At 37.0% G+C, this 15,790-nt stretch overlaps 2 protein-coding genes across 2 annotated transcripts in view; both read left to right on the top strand.

The window, feature by feature from the left end:
• The window catches only part of LOC107695970 (potassium voltage-gated channel subfamily S member 3-like), a 4,384-nt gene extending 2,029 nt beyond the window's left edge, over nt 1–2,355 (top strand). The window contains exons 2-3 of the mRNA XM_016496096.1: nt 1,345–2,021; nt 2,208–2,355. Of these exons, the coding sequence (XP_016351582.1) occupies nt 1,402–2,021; nt 2,208–2,355 (768 nt within the window). The 5' untranslated portion in view covers nt 1,345–1,401. The remainder of the gene's footprint in view (nt 1–1,344; nt 2,022–2,207) is intronic.
• Nucleotides 2,356–4,468: 2,113 nt separating this feature from the next.
• On the top strand, nt 4,469–5,881 carry LOC107695975 (potassium voltage-gated channel subfamily S member 3-like). Its single transcript, XM_016496099.1, has one exon. The coding sequence runs from the start codon at nt 4,521–4,523 to the stop codon at nt 5,805–5,807; it is 1,287 nt and encodes a 428-aa protein (XP_016351585.1). The 5' UTR covers nt 4,469–4,520; the 3' UTR covers nt 5,808–5,881.
• Nucleotides 5,882–15,790: the final 9,909 nt, after the last annotated feature.

A 15,790-nucleotide genomic window follows, 5' to 3' on the forward strand; every position in this document is an offset into this window, starting at 1 on the left:
TCTAGGGGCAACACAATAATATTACAGATACTAAATTGTGCAAAATGTTTATCTTAACAGTCAATTTACAAATAGGGGGGGTGGGGGTGTAACAGGGATTTCGCCTAGGGCGTCAAATTGGCTAGAAACGGCCCTGCCCACAACCCTAAACCTACCCATCACGTAGCATATACACGCCAACGTCCATTTTTGCTATCAATACCACAAGTTTTTGTTTTTATTTGGCATAGTATTTATACGCACTTTCATGAGATCGGGTTGGTTTTGAAGCATCGCAGCTGGTTTGATCTGGTTTAAGCTGGTCCTTAGTTGGTCATGAGCTGGTTTAAGCTGGGCATGTGCTGGTCCTAAGCAATTAGCACCTGCTCATAACCAGCTTAAACCAGCTCATGACCAACTAAGGACCAGCTTAAACCAGATCAAACCAGCTGCGATGCTTCAAAACATACCTAACCAGCATATGCGGTTTTTTCAACAGGGTACTGTCACTGCTGTAAATATCCTATATCCTGTTATTAAAACAATTCTGATATATAATAATCTATAATAATTTATTTAATTTGAAACGGTTGCTGGTTGCTGATCAAGAATCCATCAATCCAAATGTCATGGCACACAAATGGAACCATTACCTGAAGATGACCCTTTTATTCATTACACACAATTTTTAACACATTTGCAAGCTTAAAATAAAAGACCACCAAATTGAAATGCATTGTTTCTTTAATGTCAAATGTAATGTTAGCTTATTTGCAACTTTTTATTAACATCAACACTATATGTAGAAATGTATATTATAATATTTGTGTGGTTTTTCCAACACAATCTCATGGCAATTCACAACATTTTGGCAAATTGGTGGAATTTGTATATGAATTTGTATCTCATTCGTATGTATTTGTATGATGTGCTTATGCTTCACTGTTATGTTTAAGGATTGAGGTTTGGGGTGCACCTTCATGCTTACATTTCTTTTGTTTCTTTTGTGTTTACATTGTATGAAATTGCCATTGCATATAATAATTGTTTTCCTATGAGATTGGGTTGATTGGGTTGGTTATTATTTTTAAACATTTAAACTTCTATTTTAAACTTTAAGGCACTGGTATTTTAAATGGTCCTGTGATGTGACATATACATTTTAAAGTACCATTTATTTCAATTAATATGATAAAAAAAAAAAAAGACATTCAGAAACCAGTTTAAAAAAAAAAAGAGTATAGCTTGTCATACTGCAGGACAATTATTAAACAAAATTCATTCAAATTTATTTCATTAATTTCATAGATTAAGTCATTTCCAGTGTTGCTGATGTAGCTAACATTCGCATTTCTGTTGTTTTAGTAGAAAATGCAAGTATATCATTGGCAAGACTTCCAGATTCAGTGAATCAGGACCACCATGATGTATGGCCAAGTTCTCCACCATCAAGGCAGGGAGGAAGATCTTGTTAACCTCAACGTTGGAGGCATCCAGCACAAGGTGGAGCGCTGCGTTCTGCTCCGGTTCCCCAACACGCGTGTGGGTCAGTTAATCCAGTGCTGCAGCGATGCCGCCATCTTGGAACTCTGTGATGACTACAGCCCTGCTGAGCAGGAATACTACTTCGACAGAAGCCCGCAAGTCTTCCACTGTGTTCTGAACTTCTACCGTACAGGACACTTTCATGCTCTGGAGGAGCTGTGTGTGTTTTGCTTCAGTCAGGAGATCGAATACTGGGGCATTGGTGAACTGGATCTGGAGGCCTGCTGTCTCGATTGGTTCCTTGAGCGCAAACATGACCGGGAGCAGAATGCATGTGGCAGGTCTAGTAATGCCACGTCGTCTGGAGAGATCTCCGTTGTGGGGAGTGACCTGTGGAGGTTTGAGGGCACGTGGTGTTCAGATGTTCGCAAGTTCATGTGGCAAACTCTTGAAGATCCCAATCACTCCAAGTGTTCCAAAGGTGTAGCTGCGGTTTCCGTCCTGGTCATTTTGACCTCCATTGTGGCCATGTGTATTCACAGTATGCCTGAATTCAGGTATGCAACTGACAGTGAACATTCTGTTCTGGACTCTCTGGAGCTCATCTGTAACATTTTCTTCTCAGTGGAATTTGTTCTGCGAGTTGCAGCAGCACCTCGCCCATGGACGTTTTTGGGAAACCCTCTGAACATGATTGACATGGCTTCTGTCTTGCCTTTCTATGTGACGCTGGCCTTTGAAAGTTTGGATGAAGAGGATGGGGAGGAAAACCAACATCTGGTCAACATGGGGAAGGTGGTTCAGGTTCTCCGGTTAATGAGGGCCTTCAGGGTGCTAAAGCTTGCTCGACATTCAGAAGGGGTGAGAGCTTTTGAGAGAGGCGGGGCATAGAGGACCTACAATAATGTACAGTATTTGAAAAATAATGTGTTTTTTGAACATTAAAGCATGTCAACATATTCTGTTACACCAAATACACAAAATAATGATCTTTAAAAAAGCATCATATGACCCCTTTAATAGTGAGAATTGGACCCTAATCTAAAGTGTGACCAGAAGAATTTATGTTGTTATCTATTATTTATTTGAAAGAATTAAAAGAACTGTTACATGTCTATCCTTGTATCATTCATTTACTTTGATATAGGATTTAGAAAGTAATTAGTAATAAGTAATTAAATACTTTTTGGAGAGAGTAATTTGTACAGTAATCTAATTACACTGTTGAAGATGTAATTAGTAACTAGTAATTAATTACTTTTTTAGAGTAACTTACCCAACACTGGTCATTATCTTAGCATGAATGGGTTTCATCTTTGAGTCAAAATGAGTTTTTGGTTACCTGGGGCTGTTGCAGGATCGTTCTCGGTACATGACCCCTCCACCACAAGTGCATGAACAGTCAGACCACTCGGACCATCCCGACCACTGGCCATGCACTGCTCTAGGACCATGATCACCAAATTTGACACACTGTCCTCTCCGGCACCACTGCATTATGGAAAAAGAAAAATAAAGAATCTTGAACACTGATCGGCAATTCTGAATTAGTTTTTTTTTTTTTTTATCATACTGTGACTTTATATCTTGCAATTACAACCTTATATCTCACAATGTTATTATTATATCTCACAGTCTTGTGATTATGACTATTTCTTGCAATAATTTATATTATTTCACAAACTCCAACTTTATATATCTCCATTTTTATAAATAAGTTTGGTTTTAGTTATTGTGTTAGTCTTGGCTCATATGTCATAATTATCTCTTTGTTTTATTCTCACAGAAATGTGTTTATATTTAAAACAGCCACCAAAATCAGTGTTTGTGTGGTAGACAAGGAGATCCCTGTTGAAAACACAGTATATGCTGGTTATGTATGTTTTGAAGCATGGCAGCTGGTTTTAGCTGGTTTATGCTGATCCTTAGTTGGTCATGAGCTGATTTAAGCTGGTCCTGAGCTGGTTATGAGCTGGTCCTGAGCAGGCGCTATAGTTGCATTGGACCAGCTTAGGGCCAGCATGTGACCAGCTTAAACCAGCTCATGACCAACTAAGGACCAGCTTAAACCAGATCAAACCAGCTGCGATGCTTCAAAACATACCTAACCAGCATATGCGGTTTTTTCAACAGGGTACTGTCACTGCTGTAAATATCCTGTTATATATAATTAAAACAATTCTGATATATAATAATCTATAATAATTTATTTAATTTGAAACGGTTGCTGATGAATTTTCAAGAATCCATCAATCCAAATGTCATGGCACACAAATGGAACCATTACCTGAAGATGACCCTTTTATTCATTACACACAATTTTTAACACATTTGCAAGCTTAAAATAAAAGACCACCAAATTGAAATGCATTGTTTCTTTAATGTCAAATGTAATGTTAGCTTATTTGCAACTTTTTATTAACATCAACACTATATGTAGAAATGTATATTATAATATTTGTGTGGTTTTTCCAACACAATCTCATGGCAATTCACAACATTTTGGCAAATTGGTGGAATTTGTATATGAATTTGTATCTCATTCGTATGTATTTGTATGATGTGCTTATGCTTCACTGTTATGTTTAAGGATTGAGGTTTGGGGTGCACCTTCATGCTTACATTTCTTTTGTTTTCACACTGTTTACATTGTATGAAATTGCCATTGCATATAATAATTGTTTTCCTATGAGATTGGGTTGGTTTTTCCATTCATTATTTTTAAACATTTAAACTTCTATTTTAAACTTTAAGGCACTGGTATTTTAAATGGTCCTGTGATGTGACATATACATTTTAAAGTACCATTTATTTCAATTAATATGATAAAAAAAAAAAAAGACATTCAGAAACCAGTTTAAAAAAAAAAAGAGTATAGCTTGTCATACTGCAGGACAATTATTAAACAAAATTCATTCAAATTTATTTCATTAATTTCATAGATTAAGTCATTTCCAGTGTTGCTGATGTAGCTAACATTCGCATTTCTGTTGTTTTAGTAGAAAATGCAAGTATATCATTGGCAAGACTTCCAGATTCAGTGAATCAGGACCACCATGATGTATGGCCAAGTTCTCCACCATCAAGGCAGGGAGGAAGATCTTGTTAACCTCAACGTTGGAGGCATCCAGCACAAGGTGGAGCGCTGCGTTCTGCTCCGGTTCCCCAACACGCGTGTGGGTCAGTTAATCCAGTGCTGCAGCGATGCCGCCATCTTGGAACTCTGTGATGACTACAGCCCTGCTGAGCAGGAATACTACTTCGACAGAAGCCCGCAAGTCTTCCACTGTGTTCTGAACTTCTACCGTACAGGACACTTTCATGCTCTGGAGGAGCTGTGTGTGTTTTGCTTCAGTCAGGAGATCGAATACTGGGGCATTGGTGAACTGGATCTGGAGGCCTGCTGTCTCGATTGGTTCCTTGAGCGCAAACATGACCGGGAGCAGAATGCATGTGGCAGGTCTAGTAATGCCACGTCGTCTGGAGAGATCTCCGTTGTGGGGAGTGACCTGTGGAGGTTTGAGGGCACGTGGTGTTCAGATGTTCGCAAGTTCATGTGGCAAACTCTTGAAGATCCCAATCACTCCAAGTGTTCCAAAGGTGTAGCTATGCTTTCAGTCCTGGTCATTTTGACCTCCATTGTGGCCATGTGTATTCACAGTATGCCTGAATTCAGGTATGCAACTGACAGTGAACATTCTGTTCTGGACTCTCTGGAGCTCATCTGTAACATTTTCTTCTCAGTGGAATTTGTTCTGCGAGTTGCAGCAGCACCTCGCCCATGGACGTTTTTGGGAAACCCTCTGAACATGATTGACATGGCTTCTGTCTTGCCTTTCTATGTGACGCTGGCCTTTGAAAGTTTGGACGAAGGGGATGGGGATGGGGAGGAAAACCAAAGTCTGGTCAACATGGGGAAGGTGGTTCAGGTTCTCCGGTTAATGAGGGCCTTCAGGGTCCTAAAGCTTGCTCGACATTCAGAAGGGGTGAGAGCTTTTGGAGAAACTCTAAAGAATTGCCAATCTGAGGTGGGTTTGCTCATTCTTTTCATTACTGTTGGAATATCGTTCTTCTCGACTTTTATCTACTACACTGAAAAGGAAGACGCTTCGTCCAAACTCTCTTCTATTCCTGTTTGTTGGTGGTGGGCCATTATTTCAATGACTACGGTTGGCTATGGGGATGTATATCCACAGACAGCAGCTGGGAGGATTGTAGCTACACTTTGCATTCTCTGTGGGTTGCTTGTGGTTTCTTTACCCATCACCATCATCATGAACAACTTTTCTAAGTACTTTGAGAAAAATACAGATAAGAGGCGCCTTTCAGTAGCTAAAACATAGGAAAATGTCAACCATTTCCCTGTTTAAAATGTTGTCCTTTTGACATTCTTTGCATTGATAAAAAAATAAAGCGATCCAACTTCTTGGTGTTTAATACTTCATTTTTTTTAAACAACGTCTAATGTTCGGAAGAAGTAAATGAAGAATATCAACCAACATTTCATAGTCAAGTCAAATTGCATATTTAGAACAAATGAAAACGAGCAGCACAAAATTATTTATTTTCTTCAAAAAAAGTTTAATAGTAGTTCTATGTACAACAAATGCTCATACTTAATATTCAATTATTCAAAGAGGCAGATTGATCAAATCTGAAATTAGGCAAAATACCGAAGCAAAACTAAAGCAGAGAAGGACCAAACCCTTCATAAAATCCTAATCTGCAAAAAACCCAACATTTCATATTTAGATCTATGAATATGACTCAATAAATTATAAATAAAAAAGTTTATTAATTGTACAAATACCAAACTATTTGTAAAATGCCAAAACAGCTAACAGCAATGAAACATCAAATCATACATTCATTTTTTTTTACGATCCTGCATGCTGTCATAGCTTTATAAAATAATCTTGACAAAGTTCAGTTAAACATGGATTAGAGCAACAAAAAAAAAAATTGAATTGGGCATATTCATTTATCAATATATGTATTTTAAATAAATAATGTATATTTGGCATTAGATTCATCCTTATTATTGATATATTTAATGATTCAAAACAAGTTTGAAGCCAAACCACTCTCAAAAACTCACTGTTATAGCCCATTTATGAGAGGTCTCACTTATTCAAACCACATTACATCAGATGTGCTGGAAAACAAACGAGAAAAACCCTCCCCTTGACGAATTAGTCATGAGAAACTAAGACCAACGCATTTTCATACTGGGAGCATGGTTAACCTTTGAGACTAAAAACTGTGAATGCACAGCAAAACTGCCTGAAATCCCACCTCACGCTCTGAAAAGTCAATTGAGCACCACAGACAGACCTCAACATCCTGCTTTGTCTAAGACTTAGATTTTTCAGAGCATTTGAAATGTAAAGAATCACTATTTTCACATAGTCTACCAAAGCAAGGATGTCTAATTGTGTCTGTGCCATGATCCTTTAATGAAACCCTTCAGGTTATTGCTGAACAGGCAGTGAAACATCTGTACTTAAGATCTACAGCTGAACAATCATTCAGCTGCCTATAATACTGTGATTTCTTTGCAGAGAAGCCTTGAATATGTGGACAACAGACAAATGAAAAGGGAGGGTGGGGTAGAGAACAACTGGTTAAGGGTATAATGTTTAATTTTGTAATTATAAGCAATTACATATATATTTAAAAGATAATCATGCCGTTTGGAGGGCGGACAGTGAGGCCTACACACTACTGAACATTGTTTCTGTGTAAGTAAGGGAGTGTATGCATGCTGATTGTCCTGTCAAAACCAATCCCTGCCTATATGAATCCAACACACCTCTATGACAAAGCACCAGTTTTAACCTCTCAAATGTCTCAATGTATTTTTAAACAGTGGTTTAGATTTTCACATTTTCAGTAAAATAAATAACAGCATTGTTCATAGAACAACAGCCGTCTTTGCATTATGGAGGAACTGACCCTCAAAGAGGAGAATCGGAAACTAACAAAACCTATTAAAGGGCTTCCCTGCAGTATGTCAGTAAACTGAAAGTGGCAGCAGTTTGTTTTTTTTTTTGTAATGATGTAATGCGTTTGCGATGCAACTTTACTGTATATCTGTGCACACACTGGCCACAACTTTATAAAATGTTTTTATAGGCGAGAAATATCCTCAGGGAAAGTGGTGAATAAATAAACTGTGACCATGTTGAAAAGAGCAGCGTTGCTGGTCACCAGCATGTTGTGGTTTAGCTGCGGTGAGTGTCCCTTCTTAACTAGCTTAACCAGGAGGACTGTACTGCCCTATAAATGCAAATGCAGTAACTATAGCAACTGAGAGAAACAACTTGATTGATTAATTCATTCATTTATGATTCATACATTGATTCATTCATCTTTGAATATGCATAGTTGGGTAGATCTGAGTCGGTCGTTACTCAATTTTGACTATTTTGCCTTTGTAGTCCAACCTCAACCAGCATCACTAGACAGATCATGTGTTGACTAGTATTTTTTGCTGGTGAACAGCAAAGCTATGCTGGTCCACCAGCTAGACCAGCATCATACCAGCTCTAATTTGTCTTTTCAGCAGGGTTGCAAGGCATTTTTTGTTATTCCCCAAAATAAATAGTCACGAAAATGGGTAAAACATAGTTTCTGTGAATAAGTGTCTCTTCTGAAATTCAGAAAGTCAGACTAGAGCTGCTGCATAGTAGAAAGGCATGACAAATCGCTCTGTTTGCCTTGAACTGATCGCAGAGAGACTCGGTACTAGTAGAGAGACTTTACTAGCACTAGTGTAGTGTCCCGCCATTAATACCACACACTAAGAGGTAATGACACCATGTGCCTGCCATGTATTTATACACTATTGCACATTCTGGCAAGTCTGGTAGAGTGTGTAAGCACGCGAGAGGTGGACACTGGCATTTAGTCTAATACTGTGTATTGTGTTTTGTAGAGATGAATGATGTGAAGCCCTCATGTGTTCATCATAACAGAGCACAGATATTGATCAAAACTAAAGTTACCTGCATTTAACGCTTTCATCAGTCTTAAGGTGCGGTCACACACTAACCACATTTGAGATGCTGCAATGAATATGGGCAACAAGATATGTCACACATTCATTAAGTAAGGGATAATCAAAGGCTAGCCGTGCATTAAAGGATTTTAAATGCACGATGTGGAGGCAAAGAACCGCCCGACGCGAAGTGCATTTAAAATCCTTTAATGCACAGCTAGCCATTGATTATCCCGCTTATTCCATAGTCATTTGCCAGGTTATAGACAAGTTAAAACTAGTATTGCTCTTTGCAGCACAATATTTGACAGTTATTTTCGTCAGTTACGGCACGTTAGCGCTAGCATTTAGCCCACTTCAAATCATACACAGAGATGAAATAGTGTGGTAAGACCACATTTATTTGAATTAATTATAGCATGTATTTCAATTAATTATCGATCGATCGTTTGAGAGAGAGAGAGAGACAGAGAGAGATGACAGTTGTGTGTACCTGCGTGCTGTGTCTGCGCGTCTCTCTGTACAAACAATTACTTCAAAAACAGTGATTTTACCACCTCGTTGCTGAGGAATATAATGTAGCGATCTAGTATCTAGGCTATTTTATTAATGAAAATCACGGGGAAGCGTTGACAACGAGTTTGTGTGTGTGTGTGTGTGTGCAGCGCAATCAGCGATCTATGACCTCTCTCTCTCTCTCTCTGTGTGTGTGTTGGTTAGTGTGCATCAATTAAAGCAGCGTATTAATATAGAACGGTGATTAAACTGACTTGGAACGACCTGTGCATTAAACGGTTTTACTGCATACCTGCAAGCCAATCAGAATCCAGTATTCAGACAGGCCATGGAATAATACATAATAAATTGCAAATACATTTGTAATCGACCCAGACTCACTGGAAAAATGTGTCTGTGGTGACATTTCTGCAAAATGATATCATTCTCCTTCAATTCATGGCTCTTTCAAAGTGAATTGTTCAGTGAGTGATGCTAAAAGTATGTTTCGTTTTAACCAAAACAGATGAACGTGAGTCTGGCAACATTTCATTACACTGGTTGTTGTACATATCGCGGGAGTTCGGAAATTAAATGGCAACCTAAAAGGTTAATGCTCTATCGCGTTTGAAAGTCACACCTACAGTAAACCCAACCGATAGTGCTAACCAAAGAAATTGTGAAATAAAAATGCTGAACCATCCATGTAATTGTTGTTCGATTCTACAAGTCTGTGAGCTCTTTTACTGAGTCTTGTGACTTGTGTTTCACAGGACTCATTCTTGAGCACTCCGCATCTCAAGTTATATATACCGGGTGCGCTTTCGAGCATGTTCATTACCTCAGAAAAGCCATACAGTACATAAGGAGCTGGTTATGTGAAATAAAAGTATGTTATAGGAGTTTTGCAAAAATGTAGGTAGGCACGTTTTTCCAATGAGCATTTGTTGCTTGAAATATTGAATGCTATTTTCTATCTACTCCACCTTTTCATTCAACTGCAAACTATGCAGCTTTGAGACTGGCTTTCTACAAACTGCAGATTTCTCACTATATGAATTTGCAGATCCAAGTTTACCAACTTTACCTTTCACTCACCTGTGCTCATCTGTGTATGAACATAGTTTTCATAGTTTAATATGACCGCACCTTTAGACTTCCATATTGATAAAACACTATATTAATACCTCTAATAGCTGTCAATAATTTTCCAACATTTATACTGAACACATCACTATCACACAGTCAGAAAATTATGTTCGAAGCAAAAAAAAAAACAAACAAAAAAAAGATCCACAGATTATGCATCTGTTTTAACATTTTTGAGCCCCCAGTTGATCTGAAATGCATGACAAGAAATAATACTGCAGGGTTTCGCCAGTCTTCGACCATAAGCAAACATTTTCTCTGCATAAGCTGTATCTCATGCAAATCATTTTAAGTCTCCAACACTGATTATAAGGCACCTATGGATGTTTCCACCTTTTATAATCGCCGATATCTGCTAGATAAAAAAAAAAAATAGACAGACACATGGCATGTGTCAGGTGATGGCACTCTACAACTATTTACATTTACACAAGCAGCGATACAACTTATCAGCATTGCCTGAACGCGTTATTTCATGACAATATCTTTTAAACTGGGAGGGAAGTTTCTTTGAAAAAGGGACCTAGTTGTAAAGTACTCTTAAGTTGGACTACAATATGTAAATCATTGAGAAAGACACCTGTCCTGTGGATTATCATATTTCAGCTGTTATATATTCATATAAAATGTGCAAGATGATAGCTGTACCTCAATGTACGTATTTAGCAGCAGTTGGTACCATGCCAATATCTTCCCACTGGGTGACTTACAGTTGCCATGAAAAGAAACGCAACAGCCTTGAAGAAGAACCTCAAGCACAAAATTTCTGGATCCACCTTTCATATGAGATTAGACTATTTCAATGCATTGAGACAAGAATACTGAGCCACTACAGCATGTAAAAGCACAGCATTACACACTCAACATATCTCACTTCAGCCTTATTATTCAACAACACTGTTTCTTAAAGGGATATTTCACCCTCAAATGTTATCATTTACTCATAATAAGATATTTTGCAGAATGTCCCGGTTGCGTTTGTCCTTGCAGCGAGGTATTGTGACCTGAACTGTCAAGCTCTAAAAAGGACTATATTCATGCTCTTAAACATGAAATGGACTATTATGTAATCACATGGAAAGGATTATATTTTCAGTCTGCTGACTTTTTTTTTTTTTTAATCACAAATCATTTGCTATAGTGAAGCGGCTGAGACTGTTTTTCCTAGTGGCACGGCATTTACGTTTTACAATTTGGCCTAAAACCTTCGCATGAACAAAGATACACCTAGTCCTGCGCCATCCAAGCAAATGCTACTGAGAGGAATGGAAATACCATCTGATCTTTTTTGTCATTTTTAAATCTTGCCAGTTAATTGTCACCATCCTTTTTTCACTGTATAGAAATAAGCTGCCTCTATTTTCACTTAACCTTCATCCGTCCCTCGGGTCATTTTGACCCAAAAATAATTTTTAAAGAATTCTAAAAATCGTGTGTTGATCGTACTGGTCCAAGATTTCTTTACTTTTGTCACACTTGCACCGGGAATACACACACACACACACACACACACACACACACACAAATTGAGTGGATTCGAGGAGTTTAAATAGGTGCAATAAAAAAAGTAACAAAAGTGTCCCTCGTGGGTCATTTTGACCCACATAGGAATGAATGGAATTTACGAGAAAACTGCATTTTTTATTACATTTGATTTTTTTTTTGATATACAAAATCTGAGACAATCCAGTAAAGATTTATACCTAAACGAAGGGCTGAGAGTACAGAATATCCCCAATGCAGAAAAACTCACATACACACACATGCACAAACACACACATGGTACACACACTCCCATAGAACATAGTATAATATATTTAATCTTTCTGATGGGATATGACTGTCATTTTTCTATTTTTTTTTACTTAACACAGTTAAATTTGAGTGATGTGGTGGAGACCAATGAGTTTATATCATATTTATATTTTTAAAAATATATTATATATGTATTTCATATTTATGAAATTGTAGGAATATACATATGTTTAGGTTATAATTCAGTTATAATTTTTTTTTTTTAAATATGGATTTTGTAATGTTTTAAGATATATTTAAATCCATAAACAACCAAATTGAAGCCTTAAGATGATCTCATTTCGCATGTTTCACTTGTTTTGCTCAGTTAAAAATCTCCATAGGGTTCTATTGGCCCCTCTAGTGGCTGTAACCATAAAATGCAATTTTATGTAATTTTTCCCCACCAGATGGCATCAGAGACACTCAGTGACTCAATTCCAAGGCCATCTGTTGGTTTTTGATGAAAGCGGACTGAAATTGTGTCTTTCTTTGTTTAGTTTTTTTGGTGAAATAATGTACAAAAACTGCTTATTTGCTTAAATTTTCTTAAAAATATCCATAATAAAGGTAAATATCATAAAAAATACCAAAAAGTAATAGAAAAACCTACATAAATATTTAGAAAAAAATATATAAAAATGGATCAATATAAGATTTCTGGACCAAAAAAAAATTTAGTGTCATTTTTAGCCTTCGGGTCATTTTGACCCGCGAAGGACACTTTTGTTATAGGTTCGGGAGGGACGGATGAGGGTTAATGTTAATCTGTTGTTTTGACACTTCTCTCACTCACACTGATGGGTTTTCTCTGAGTAGGCGAATGTAAGAAGTTCATCTGTGCGAACGGTAAGTGTTTAGGCCATGGAAAAACCTGCAATGGTGTTGATGACTGTGGAGACAACAGTGACGAGATGTGCTGCCAAAGTGAGTCTGACATCATTATTCCTGTTTTCTCATTTTCCCATCAGTTGTTCCCTTCATGCCAGTGTTTAGAAATAAAGCACATTTTTTTATGAAATGTATTACATTTGCAATTTTGTTTAAGAGCTCCTTTTGTGCTCAATGTGAGGATTAAACCAATGGAGTTCTGATCAACAATTTGTAAAGATAACGAGATGATGATAAACCAGTTTTTGGTTGAAATATCCCTTGCTTTAAATGTGGCATTAAAACTAATCATTACTCAATTCATTTTTCCTGTACGAGACTGAATGTACTCCTAAAATGAGCTGAAACATTTATTGACAAATCCCTTTTTTCTGCTGCTTCTTCTTCATTTTTTTTTTAATTATTTTTACTTATATATATATATATATATATATATATATATATATTTATTTTTATTATTATTTTATTTATTCATTAATTTTTTTGCAAGAGCAGGGCAGTACATTCACAATGCTTTTTGCTTAAGATGCTGTAAGGCTGCCAGGTAAAGGAAATAGCTAAAAAGCCAGGGATTTATATGCTGCTTTCTAACGCCTTATGAATGTAAGCAGCAGTTATGCTAAGAGGATAGACAGTACCGCTAGCAATGTAGCAAACGGCCATCTCTATATAGTTAGGCCTGGAACCAGGGTGAAAAATCCTGCAGTCAGAGTTGTGGACAGTTAAAATTCATCATTGTGCCAGTAAAAATAATTAATAACTGCTGTTAAATAACTGTTGTATTTACAAATATAAGGTACTGAATCTAATGCTGCTGTTGGTTATTATTTAGTCCACAATCGAGGTAATAAAGAACCTAAAGCCAAATTAGAAATAAAAAAGTGAATTGTTGCCACCCAACCTAAAATATGGTATTTGAATTCAACAATTCATCATAGAGACCCCTATTGCACACCCGGGTTTCTGTTCTCAAAAGTGACAAGGCAGATGGACACATTGTTGTGCAAATGCTGGACCGAAAAGTGTGATATACAAAAAGCATGACTGTCTAACCTAAAATAAATATATTTCTTTTCAACAAACCAGTGACCATAAATATGATAATCCGAGATGATACACTGTTAAACCTCCCTTTAAAAAGTCCACAGGTGGTTTATAGTGCTGTGCAGAAAGGAGAGGAGGGGGCTTCTACATTTTAGAGTATAAAGCAGCACCATTTACAGTAATATTATTAAAGTTTCTTTTGCACCTTTATATGTCACAGACTACCTTGAGTGGTGAACATTGAGGAAGATTAGTGTTGTAAATATTTCTCTGTAAATGTTTTTGTGTAAAACCGGTGGTCAGTCAATGAAAGTCAAGCTATGACTGAATGATATCAAGGCCTTTTTGGCCTGAATGGACTTTAAACCTTAGCCATCGAATAAAAGGATTTGTAAAACTCTCTTTGACACCGCAGTTAAGTCCAGAACTAGATTTAATCTCTATTAACCCTGAAGCTAAAACTAAATTGAAGTCTAGAAGCAAAACCTTCGTGCGAATCCCCCACTGCGACAACATCACGAGGATCAAGATCAACATTTCCGTTGGAAATACAAATGTGGATCATTTAAGAAGTAGAACTGCTTTGTAACGCCTTTTGAGCAGTAAAGACTTTGCAACCTTAAAGAAATTGCAATCTTAAATTTGCTTATTTAAATCTAAACTCCATACTAAGTCAAGTTTAGAGTCATTTTAGTTTTCTGTTTGTGGGAATGATGCTCTGGATGAAGTGACTATGCTGTGACATTAGTTTTGTGCCAGTGCTATAGAATACATTTTCTGAAAGGAGTGTTAACTGTGCCTATGCTGAGGGCTAGACTTTGGCTTTGTTCAGACAGGCAGCAAAAATCTGATTTTTTATTTTTTTTTTGGAGTCTGATGTTTCCGAACTACATCCATATGTGGTCTGAAATCGGTTTAAAATCTTTTGGAATGTGTCTGAACAGTCAAATTAGTTTTTAGTCATTCCAAAAGCATCACATTCCGTATGTCTCTTTTTTCTTAATTTTTTTCCCCTCATATATTCAATTATATGACATTTGATGGAGCCCCTAAGGGGACATGGTGTTGGAAAAAAATATGAGATGGGAATGAAAATTATATGTGACCCTGGACCACAAAACCAGTCATAAGTGTCAATTTTACGAAATTGAGATTTATATATCACCTGAAAACTGAATAGATAAGCTTTCCATTGATGTATGGTTTGTTAGGATAGGACAATATTTGGCCGAGATACAACTATTTGAAAATCTGGAATCTGAGGGTGCAAAAAAAAAAATCAAAATATTGAGAAAATCGCCTTTAAAGTTGTCCAAATTAAGTTCTTAGCAATACATATTACTAATCAAAAACTAAGTTTTCATATATTTACAGTAGGAAATTTACAAAATATCTTGATGGAACATGATCATGATCCTTGCGTTGCCCCAACAAATGTTGCATTCACCCACAAAAGCATTGGAATATAGCCACCTCATATTATTTCCAACACAAACATTTCGCGAGCGAATGAAAAGTTTCTCAGGGGAACGCAAACGTTTTTGTGCAAGAATACAAACATTTAGTGAGAGAAAGCAACATTTCTTAGGGGAAAGCAAAGGTTTTGTGAGAAGCGCAAACATTTCACAAGAAAGCGCAAAGCTTCTCAGGGAAATGTAAACGTTTTTTGAGTGAACGCAAACGTTTTGTGAGAGAATGCGAAGTTTCTCAGGGGAACGCAGAAGTTTTTGTGCAAGAACACAAACGTTTAGTGAGAAAAAGCAACATTTCTTAGGGGAAAGCAAAGGTTTTGTGAGAAGCGCAAACGTTTCACAAGAAAGCGCAAAGCTTCTCAGGGAAATGTAAACGTTTTTTGAGAGAATGCAAACGTTTTGTGAGAGAATGCGAAGTTTCTCAGGGGAATGCAAAAGTTACGTGAGAGAATGCAAAGGTTCTCAGAGGAACGTAACAGAA

Source organism: Sinocyclocheilus anshuiensis, unplaced genomic scaffold, assembly GCF_001515605.1.
Source record: "Sinocyclocheilus anshuiensis isolate Anshui unplaced genomic scaffold, SAMN03320099.WGS_v1.1 scaffold742, whole genome shotgun sequence".
NCBI classification, from domain to species: domain Eukaryota; kingdom Metazoa; phylum Chordata; class Actinopteri; order Cypriniformes; family Cyprinidae; genus Sinocyclocheilus; species Sinocyclocheilus anshuiensis.